General features: G+C 37.4%; 1 protein-coding gene across 1 annotated transcript; it reads left to right on the top strand.

Moving 5' to 3' along the window:
- Positions 1 to 6,353: 6,353 nt before the first annotated feature.
- Positions 6,354 to 8,757, top strand: LOC140884355 (uncharacterized). The gene is made up of 3 exons (XM_073291089.1): positions 6,354 to 6,533; positions 8,031 to 8,138; positions 8,234 to 8,757. The coding sequence occupies exons 1-3, from the start codon at positions 6,450 to 6,452 to the stop codon at positions 8,456 to 8,458; spliced, it is 417 nt and encodes a 138-aa protein (XP_073147190.1). The 5' UTR covers positions 6,354 to 6,449; the 3' UTR covers positions 8,459 to 8,757.
- Positions 8,758 to 12,166: the final 3,409 nt, after the last annotated feature.

Raw genomic sequence — 12,166 nt, 5'->3', positions numbered from 1 at the left:
TTCCAAGATCCTTCATTTCAAATTCTTCTTTCAAGTACATCATAACTTCTTGAATTTCTTTATTCGTTCCAATGATGTTTAAATCATCAACATATACAGCAATAATTACATATCCGGATGTTGTTTTCTTGATGAAAACACAAGGGCATATTGGATCATTTACATATCCCTTTTTCATCAAGTGATCACTTAGCCGATTATACCACATTCGGCCTGATTGCTTCAACCCATATAATGATCTTTGCAATTTTACAGAATAAAATTCTCTGGATTTTGAACTTTGTGCTTCAGGCATCTTAAATCCTTCAGGGATTTTCATGTATATATCACTATCAAGTGATCCGTATAAGTAAGCTGTAACAACATCCATAAGACACATTTCCAAATTTTCAGACACTGCCAAACTAATCAAATATCGAAACGTAATTGCATCCATAACAGGAGAATACGTTTCTTCATAATCAATTCCAGGCCTTTGAGAAAAACCTTGTGCAACAAGTTTAGCTTTATATCTGACTACTTCATTTTTCTCATTTCGCTTTCGAATAAAAACCCATTTGTATCCAACAGGTTTTACACCTTCAGGTGTGAGGACTATAGGTCCAAAAACATTACGTTTATTCAGCGAATCCAATTCAACCTTGATGGCATCTTTCCATTTGGCCCAATTATGACGAGTTTTACATTCACCAAAAGATTTTGGTTCATGATTTTCATTTTCATTTATGATGCCACAAGTCACATTATAAGAAAATATCTCATCAATATCTTCTATGTCTTTTCGGTTCCATATTTTTTCAGTATTAATATAATTGATAGATATTTCACGATTCTCGTCAGTTTGTGGTTCTGACAGAACATTTTCATCATCAGGTGTTTCTTCTGGAACACCATTTTCTATTTTATGATCATCGTGCTTCTCTATGCCTTTTCTTTTCCGAGGATTTTTATCCTTGGAACTGACTGGCCTTCCACGCTTCAGGCGTTTAATGACATCATGAGTGTCTTCAATCTGTTTCTTTGGAATTTCAATTCGAGTTGGGGCATTTACAGCATGTATATATGATTTTGTCACCCCTTTTGTGTCTGCAAATACATCTGGCATTTGATTTGCTATTCTTTGCAAATGTACAATTTGCTGTACATCTTTTCACATTTTTTGGTCCTTGGATCCAAATGTAACAATGATGGTACATACCATGTGATTTCTTTTTCGATGTGTTTCTTTTCTCCCCCTAACACTGGGAAGATTTCTTCATTAAAATGACAATCAGCAAAGCGTGCTGTAAACACATCGCCTGTCTGAGGCTCAAGATATCGAATGATTGATGGACTATCATAACCGATATAAATATCGATTTTTCTTTGTGGACCCATTTTTGATCGTTGAGGTGGTGCAATAGGCACATACACCATACATCCAAAAATTCTCAGATGAGAGATATTTGGTTCTTTACCAAATGCAAGTTGCAATGGGGAGAATTTATGATATGCACTTGGTCTGATGCGAATTAATGCCGCAGCATGTAAAATTGCATGTTCCCATATAGAAATATGGAGTTTTGTTTTCATAATCATTGGTCTAGCAATCAGTTGTAGACGTTTAATCAATGATTCAGCTAATCCATTTTGCGTATGAACATGAGCTACAGGATGTTCAACAGTGATTCCCATTGACATACAATAATCATTGAAAGTCTGGGATGTAAATTCTCCAGCATTATCAAGTCTTATTTTCTTGATTGTATAATCGGGAAATTGATTTCGCAATTTTATTATTTGAGCCATCAATCTTGCAAATGCCACATTCCGAGTTGACAATAAGCATACATGTGACCATCTGCTAGAGGCATCGATCAATACCATAAAGTATCGAAATGGTCCACATGGTAGATGAATTGGCCCACAAATATCACCCTGAATACGTTCAAGAAATATGGGTGATTCAGTTTGGATTTTAGCTGGCGATGGTCTTATAATAAGTTTTCCAAGAGAACATGCTTTACATTGAAACTTATTATTCTGAAAGATCTTCTGGTCTTTCAATGGATGACCATGCGTATTTTCAATAATTCTTTGCATCATTATTGAACCAGGATGTCCCAATCGATCATGTCAATTTGTTAATATTGAAGAACTATTAACCACCATATTTGATTCGATTGGCCTTATATGTGTATAATGCAATCCAGTAGGGAGCATTGATAATTTTTCAACTACAAATTTCTTTCCTGACTTATATGTGGTAAGACACATATATTTCTGATTTCCATCAGTCATTGTCTCAGTATCATATCCATGAGAATATATGTCATTAAAACTCAACAAATTTCTTTTCGATCGTGGTGAATATAAAGCATCATTTATCAAAAATTTTGTACCATTAGGTAACAAAAATTTCGCTTTACCAAAACCTTCAATCAAGTCTACAGGACCTGATATTGTATTCACCATTGTTTTTGTTGGTTTTAGTTCCAAGAAATATCTTTCATCTCGCAGAATAGTGTGCGTTGTACCACTATCCGGTATGCATATTTCCATGATATTATTTCCATGTTTGCTCATAGCATTTTCCATATCAAACTTCACAAAAATGTAATAAAGAAAAATTAAGTACAATACAAATGTAAAATATAACATGCTTTATAATACAAAAATGCATAAAAAATACAAATTTATTACAATCTAGTCCCACCAATCTTTTAATCAATGTCTTCGAAATCATTCAAAAAATCTGCAGCACTGAAACTAGTTGAACCAATTAAATGGTCACTATTTTCAACAAAATTGGTCTCTTTTCCTTTCCCCTTTATTGATTCTTTATAGAGCTTACAAAGGTGCTCGGGGGCTCGACAAGTTCGTGACCAATGTCCCGGAGTGCCACATCTATAACAAACACTCTCGGTTCATTTTGAGTGATTTTCATTTTCACTCATGTTTTCATGCTGCCTTTTTAGTGGGTGGTGTGTGACGCTCTTTTGAGATGAGTTACTGAAATAACTATCTCGATTATTTTCATATCCACTGTAGTAGCCCGTGCCCTAATTGAGTAATTAAAGGATTAATGCTAATTAATTGAATTAGGTATCGGACGGATCGGAAGCTCCGAAGGCACAATCGGAAGCTTCGAACAGGATCGGAAGCTCCGATGAGCGATCGGAGGCACCGATGTTATTACGTCAGGCATGACGTGTGGTTGGATCGGAAGCTCCGATCAGGACCGGAGGCTCCGATCACCCCTATCCGGAGTCAACAAGTGATATTTTGACACGTGGCAGATCAGGATCTTCGGAAGCTCCGATGGCAGGATCGGACGTTCCGATCGAGGTTCGGACGTTTCGATCAAGGATCGGAAGTTCCGATCGTTGTCTATAAATAGAAGGCCGAGACTTCACTTTCATTTGCCAATTCCGAGTTCTCCTTTCCTTTCTAGTCCTTTTGGAGCTGTTCTAGTCTTCTTAGGCTTGGTCCGGAGGTTGGCGAGGCGTTCGGTAGTCGTAGCGGAGTTGTGCCCAAGTTCTGGAGGCATCGACATCAAAGGGCTAACGACGGACGAAGGTATAGCTTTTGCTTCCTATAAATATTTAGGAGTATGCAATAGTTTAGTTAAGGCTTTTAGAGCACTTTAATGATAGTAGTATCATTTGGCAGTATAGAGCAGACTATAGGCGTGGACCTAGAGTTGGTAGAGCTTGCACTGTATTGAGGTACGAAAGTACTGTTCGAGATATCCTGACTGAGTATGCATGTATTATGTGACCGCATGATTTATATGCCATGATATTATGCTGCATTCATTTGCATCTTGATGTATCTCCTTCAAGATGTCTGTTAGTAGGGTTGTACCCTATCCTGTTAGTGGATGGACTTCCATCGATTTGGGTCCGGCGTTTCCACGGTTATCTCGGTATGGGAGCCACCTCCTGAAGCGACGGCACAGCGTGCTACATACCAGGGCCCGGTCTGTCTCTGTTATCTGATCCTTGACCTCGAGTCTATAGGAAGTTCACTTTGCATGCATGTATACTCATACTCTCGCACTGAGCGTTTTATGCTCACGTCTCGTACTCTGTATTTTCTGGACACCCTATTCCATGGGGCAGGTTTGCGATTGGACGAGGAGGGTGGATCCAGGAGGGGCTAGTCAGTGGTTGGCCAGCTGGAGCTTCGTCTAGGTTTTATTACTGTTGTTTGGGTTTATACAGCTATTCGATTTGGTTGTATATTATTGGATAATTACAGATTCCTATTCTTGGGATTGTATAATGTTATTGAATTCCGCAGTTTTATTCTGATATCTGTTTAATTAAGTTACTTGCATGCATAAGTTCTGTTTAGTAGGTGATTCGGGTAAGGGTCACTACATCCACGACCACGGTCATTTCTACGTCCACGTCCACGCCCACGTCCTCAACCTCGTCCACGACCAAAATCTGGTCTATTCCTTTGATTTTGGTTTTCATTTTTCATTACGACATTTGCTTCAGGAAATGCCGTTGATCCAGTGGGTCGGGATTGATGATTTCTTACTAACAATTCGTTGTTCTTTTTCGCCACAAGAAGACATGCGATTAGTTCGGAATATCTCGAAAATCCACACTCTATACTGTTGTTGTAGAGTTATATTCGATGCGTGAAAAGTGGAAAATGTTTTCTCAAGCATTTCCATCTCTGTAACTTCAAGTCCACAGAATTTTAATTGCGAGACTATTCGATACATCGCAGAATTATAATCACTGACTTTTTTAAAGTCTTGGAATCTCAACGTATTTCATTCATCACGGGCGGTCGGAAGTATCACTTCCCTTATATGCTCAAATCTTTCTTTCAGCCCTTTCCATAAAGTCATTGGGTCTTTTTCTGTGAGATACTCACATTTCAACCCTTCATCAAGATGTCGGCGCAAGAAAATCATAGTTTTTGCTTTATCTTGTGAGGTTGATATATTATTTTCTTTGATGCTTTCACTTAGACCCAATGACTCAAGATGCATCTCAACATCAAGAGTCCATGGCATATAATTTTTTCCAGTGATATCGAGTGCAACGAATTCAAGCTTTGCCAAATTTGACATGGTGGTACTAGAAAAATAACAATGCATTTTATTAGTTAATTTCTATTAGTATGATAATACAAAATAATGGAAGGACGAAAATTACAAGTGCGTATATAAATAGATAAAAAATCTGTGGTGAAAAATCGCCGGTGAGTACAAAACTCGTGAGCATGATGATCATAGTCGTTATGAAAAATAGCCTTAGAAAGGTCAAAAACTCCATCTTCTTCTTTTTCGAAAAAAAAACCGAGGAGAAAATATTTTGAGAGAAAGAGTGAATTTGGTGTGATTGAAAATGAGTTTGAGTGAACATATTTATAGGGCAAAAATTTAGCCGTTTGTTACCGTTTGTGACCGTTGAGGGTAAGAAAAAATGATTATGTGTTGAATAAAAATTCGTGATAATGATGCAATGCATATAATGATAATCATAATTAAATAATTATGTATATCATATCACATTATTATAAGGTCGATGTCGTAGACAACCTTTTATATAATAACATGAGATTATACAAATATGGTTAGTATATAAATACATAATAATATATATCATATCACGTTATTATAAGGTCAGTGTCATAGACAACCTTTTATATAATAACATGAAATTATATATTAATATAGTTAATATATATACATAATAAATATATATCACGTTATTGTTTAAAAACCTTAGAGGCTTTTATACTTGTCGTATCCCTTACCGGAAGTGTGGGATTTCGTCTTAACATCCTCCCAGGATTTATAACAAGTTTTGATAAAAAAAACTTATTTTTTCATAACATGATATTATATATTAATATATACACAATAAAAATATATAAACAGTAAAATAAAAATTCTTACTTGTTGAATATTTTTGACTTTTTCTTGTATTTTGGAGCGTCGGAAAATATAGAGAACCTTCGAGCGATCGTGCTGATAACGTGTTGTGAAAAGTAAAATTTATAAAACTCAAAAACTCCAAATATTCTCAAACTCCACACTTTAAATTTATTCTCTCAAATTGTGTTTTTCTACACAAATGAAAAGACCTATTTATAGATCTCAATGAGAGATTAGTTCAAAAATTAAATCATCATCATCTACATCATCACACACTAATTTTCAAAATAATACAACTCAATTTTCAATAATTCTAATATAATATAATATATTTTCAACAATAACTACATTTTTGTTTTTCAAAAGTGTTTTGTAAAATATTTGTCCGAACCAACCTTAAAGACGAATCAAGTTATTTAAATATTTTATATTTTATAAAGTCGAATTATATTAGTATAATCTACTAATTTTAGAGCCAGCTGTTAGGAAAAGCGCCGCTATCATCTGAGAACAGTACTGAATTCACGTATCTAAGATCGTGTTTTTTTTAATCATCGGAAGAGTAATGACGGAAAATGGAAGAACAACGCCGCCGGAGGTCGCGGCCGACGCCCAGCTGTTTGGCCTGCTCTCCAATCTTCTTCAGCAGGTGCACGAATCCGAAATTTATGTGGAACATGTTTGTGATTATTTCTGTGTGCGCGCTTTTGCCTTTTCGTTTCGGTTTTAGGTCTCCGATTAAGGATGCTTAAGATCATTGGACTAGATTGGATTGATGATCGGGGACATCATTTTGATTAATTCTGTTGTTTGAAGGATATTTAGCTGCGGGATCTGTATAATGGGGTAGTTTCAGGCGGAATTTTGTTAATCTTGATCCAATATATCCATGTCAATGTCAATATTTTATTGAGTTGAGAAAATTAGCAGATAAACTCATACTGGTACAGCTCTTATTTTTTATGGTGATTTATACGTGAATTTTGGTGTAATGCGACGTAAACTGATGCACGAAATTACTTTGTGTTTTACGGTATATTGTATTTGTCTTTTTTTTTATTTAGATATTGCCTTTTGTAGATTATTTCCTTCGAAATTTCATCATTTTTGTTGTATTCATGGTACAAAGAGTTGATTTTTAAGATATATTACTTCTAATTTGTGGCATCGATCAAAGTTAATGATTATATTCTGTTTGCAAGACTAGAGAAAACCTAACTCTGGTGATTTACATTATAAGTTGACGGCAGTGTACAGAGAAAGCTGATGTGCATAAATATTTTTGTTTCTTGTCATGTTGTGATTACTAGTTTCTAAATTGGCTCTAAAAGAGTAGAGCAGATTTCTGTTACAAGGACTGGGGCTTCCACGTGCGTCGGATGATGCCATGTGCTTAGAGAGGCCCTCTAAGATATGAGACTCATATTATTTGAAATGATGAAAGTTGTTGTTGTCTTCCATGCATGATGTGTGATGCAAACCTAGTTTATGGATTTGGTTTGCAAAATGAAATTGAAATGAGTTTTATGCAATCTTGATCTTTTCTGGGAACTGGTTTATGTATAGAATAGGTCCACTATGCTTCTCTCTTAAAGAAGAACTAGATCGAAGAATAAATGTTGAGTTCAAAAGATCCTAAATTTAATGCATACATTACTACAGTTTTAAAAAAATTGATGCATATGGTTTTATAATGTATGTAGATCGATATGCTTACATAAATAAAGTACAGTCAAGATGAGTACAGTGCAAACTGGTTCTCATTTGCCTTCTTTGAAGGAGTACTATGCTCAGGAACTGGTGTCTATGTGCAATTCATTTGTAGTGCCATATGTGATGTTGATTGTAAATCGAGTCCTGCTTGGCCTCAGTCAATATGAAATTAATTAAAATGGGTGAAATATAATCCGTATAGGACCTAACCCGGAAATGTTTGGGCCTCATTTGTATTGTGCTCTGTTTGTAATTAAAAACTCTCGTCAATCTCCAATTAACTTAAATCAGCTTCCTTAGTTTCCGATGAATCTAAATTAGGCCCTCTCTTTCTCTTGGAATCTATTTTTCGCATCTCACATGTTCTTCTCTCTTATGTATGTATGTTAAATTTTAATTTGGTCGTTTTTCATATTCACCTTAATATTTTTAGGTAGAATCGTTAACCAATCAAGAAGAAGTCGAGCTGCGTGCCAAGATCGAATCCCTGGGATTGGAGATTAGGAAAGTTCCTCCCAAATCGGCTAAACATCTTAATGAGGTAGTTCAAGATCAGTTGCAGAATTTTTTTTTTTAATCCATTCAACGTTCTGTGATACATGATAAGTCGTTATTCAATCTGAGTTATCCATTCAGATGGAGATAGCAGAGGAGTTGGACAAATTATCAGCGAAACTAGACGATGTGGATGAGATGATATCCTCAGCAATTGCTTCAGACCCACAGGTCAAGAATCTCTTAAGCAGCACGGCCGATGTTTGGATTCCGGTTATTACTGCAACATCTGATGAAAGGCGTAATTTTACTTCCACGGTCGGAGAAGAAAACGGTAGTGAAGATCAAGGGAATGGTTCTGCATAGCAATCGATCCTATGGCAATGGATTAATTCCTCCCTTGCAATTTATGTCAAGGATACTCGTACAGAAATGTCGAATCTGGTGCATTACTTTCGATATTGAATTGGTTAAACTAAGAAATCAAGTATGCTCTAAAGTTTATATGATTATGCAAACAGAAAAACCTTCTTCAGATTGCGAAATAATTTGTTTTTTCTTACTTTCGATTTTTTAACCGATTTTTGAAGCTAGATAAGCTTCTTGGAGTGTAACACGTGGAATTAGAGTTGGACTTGAGTTTTCAAGTTTTTTTCCCCATTTTACGGTACTTTCTACTAGGTGTACGTCCAGAGAGTTTTAATTTTTAAACACTAACAATCATTTTTATTTATTTTTATTACTTTATTTTCATATTATTATCTCATCTTTAACTTCAAACGAATAAATCCCTCAACTTTATCGCTATGAAGAACACTCTAGCTTCTATATGGCGTCCAGTGAAGGGAGTCTGTATCAAGACTCTAGGACCTAACTTGTACCTATTTCAATTCTACCATGAGCTAGATTTACTCCGAGTTACTAGAGATGGCCCATGGAGCTTTGATCAGCATATTCTAGTGATGGCTAATCTGGAGTTTGGAATGCAGCCACAACAAGTTCCTCTATTCCATGTTTCCTTTTGGGTGCAAGTCTATGATCTCCCATCTGGATTCATGTCGGAAAAAGTGGCAAATGATGTTGGCAATTTCATTGGAACATACATGGAAGCTGATCCGAATAACTTCACCGGAGTCTGGCGTTCGTACATGCGCATCCGGGTCTCTCTGGATGTTCGAAAGCCCCTCAAAAGGAAGATAAAAATCAAGAAAGCAGGTGAGGAATGGTGCTGGGCAAATTTCAAATATGAAAAACTACCAACTTTCTGTTTTTTTTGCGGTCTTCTTGGGCACTCCGAAAAATTTTGCGAAAGATTTTTCGACTACCCAGATAAATCAGTGGAAAAGCTCTTTGGTATCTGGTTAAGAGCACCAAACAGAAAATCGAACTTCGAGTTAGGAGAGAGGTGGCTTCGATCTGAAACTCATCAAGCAACTGCCAGTGATCGGAATTTGGGATCGGAAAGCCGGATGATGGATTGTTCAGGTCAACATCCTACTAGTTTCTCTCATGATGAGCACCCTTCCCAATACTCTATTGTTACTGCAGAAGCAAAGAAAGGTATGGGTGAAGATGAGACTGATGTGAGGGGCAAAAGTTTAATCTCTGTAGAAGATCTCATGGTCCCACCTGATTACAATAATCGGGATGGTCTAATTATTTTAGACTCTAAGCGTCGACGTGTGGATGATAGTGTTGAAGGAAGCCTTTCACTTATTGGGCCTTCAAGCCCAACTTTTATTTTGTCAAGAGTGGACTCAAAAAACTTGGAAGTGGCGGGCCCTGGTTCCCAGGCCCGCCGAGAATTATGAATATCTTAAGTTGGAACTGTCGTGGGCTGGGCAGCCCACGAACAGTTCAGGAGCTCTTGGGTCTTGTATCCAAGTTTAAGCCTAATTTGATTTTCTTAATGGAGCTAAAAATTAACAAGCAGAAAGTAGAGAGGATTAAATCTCAGCTGGGTTTTGAGGGTCTGTTCATGGTCCCTGGTTTTAATAATGGAGGTGGTCTAGCTCTCTTTTGGCATGATCAGTCTTTGGTCAAGCTTCTAGCCTACTCAGCCAATTTTATTGACGTCATTGTCTCTTCTACTGGAAGAGAAGATTGGAGGTTATCCTGCTTTTATGGCTTCCCGGAGCGTAGCCGTAGACAACAATCTTGGACTTTACTTCGTACTCTCTCGCATCGCTCTTCCCTTCCTTGGTGTTGCATCGGAGATTTTAACGATCTTTTATCTCAATCAGAGAAAAGAGGTCGTCTTCCTCATCCACCCTCTCTTATTGATGGTTTTAGAGAGACTGTAGCTGATTGTGGGTTAATTGACTTAGGAATGAAAGGGCATTTATTCACTTGGGAAAAGAGCAGAGGCACGCCGCATTTTGTTGAAGAGCGCCTTGATAGAGCTATGGCAAATTCTCGATGGTTTGATTTATTTAACGCAGCGGAGGTTCGTAACATCGAGGTAGCTAGTTCGGATCATAATGCTTTATTTCTTACACCAGAGACAATCTCTCATGTTCGACATCGCAAATTCCGATTTGAAAATTCTTGGCTTTTAGATCCTGAGTGTCGGACAGTGGTCCAAAATGGCTGGGATATTGAGTTTGGATCAAGCATCCAACGTCGCATCGCTAATTGTGGGATTGATCTTCATAGATGGGGGGAAAATTTGAGGCTTAAGTTTAAGGCTAAAATTGATCAGTGTCGGGCTCAATTAGAGCTCTTGAAAAGAAGGAGATTTGTCGATGCCGACCAGCGAATTGCCGATGCAAAATCCAGGCTGCACTCTCTTCTTGCTCAAGAAGAAATTTTTTGGAAGCAACGCTCTAAAATATTTTGGCTACAAGCGGGTGATGCAAATACTAAACTTTTCCACTATTATGCCTCTTCTAGACGCAGGAAGAACACCTTAAAGCAACTAGAAGATGATCAGGGCAAAGTGTGTTCTTGGGGTGATGGACTTTCAGAGCTCATCCTCTCCTACTTTCAAGGTTTGTTTACAACTAGTGGTTGCGCTGACCATCACCTTTTATCTTCAGTGCCTAGTCGCCTCAATGCAGATCAGTGCCATTCATTAATTCAGCCCTTTGATGAGTCGGAAGTTCATGCTGCTCTTCACTCAATGCACCCTGATAAATCGCCTGGCCCTGACGGTATGAATCCTGGGTTCTTCCAGAAATTTTGGGATATCACGGGTGAGCATGTCACTGCCTCTTGTTTGGATTTTCTGAACAATTGCTATTTTCCAGATAATCTTAATGACACTACTATAGTGCTGATTCCTAAGAAGAAAAAGCCTGTTAAGATCACTGATTTGCGGCCTATTTCTTTATGTAATGTCATTTACAAGATTATCTCTAAAGTTTTAGCTAATCGCTTGAAACGTGTGATTAACTCGATCATATCCGAGCCTCAAAGTGCTTTCTCGTCTGGGAGATTTATAACCGACAATGTTATTATTGCCTTCGAAATTGGTCATTATCTAAAGCGCAAGACTCAAGGTAAAATAGGCGAAGCAGCGCTCAAACTGGATATGTCTAAAGCTTTTGACAGAGTAGAATGGCAATTACTCAGAAATATGTTGGCTAAATTGGGATTTCCTAGTAAATTCATTCAGTTGGTAATGCTTTGCGTGTCTACTGTCAGATATACAGTGGTCAACAATTCACATGAGATTGGTCCAATTATTCCTCAACGTGGGCTTCGTCAAGGTGATCCGCTTTCTCCATACTTGTTCCTTATCTGTGCTGAAGGGTTGTCTTCTTTGCTGCATAATGAAGTTCTCTTAGGGAATTTACATGGAGTCAAGGTAGCCAGAACTGCTCCTCCCATCTCTCATCTTTTTTTCGCGGATGATAGCTTCCTCTTCTTCAGAGCTAGTATGGAAGAATGCCATCGGATTAAGACTTGTCTTCGAGAGTATGAAGCAGCATCTGGCCAAATCATTAATTTTGAGAAATCTTCTATTTCCTTCAGTAGGAACGTGTCAAATCAGAGGAAGCACGAAATTTGCTCTGAATTAAGGGTGGGATACACCTCAGACCATGGCAATTATCTAGGCCTCCCTTCTCTTAT

Source organism: Henckelia pumila, chromosome 2, assembly GCF_033568475.1.
Source record: "Henckelia pumila isolate YLH828 chromosome 2, ASM3356847v2, whole genome shotgun sequence".
In the NCBI taxonomy this organism is placed as follows: Eukaryota; Viridiplantae; Streptophyta; class Magnoliopsida; order Lamiales; family Gesneriaceae; genus Henckelia; species Henckelia pumila.
Note: the sequence above shows the minus strand (reverse complement) of the source record. Positions and strands in the feature narration are given on the sequence as shown.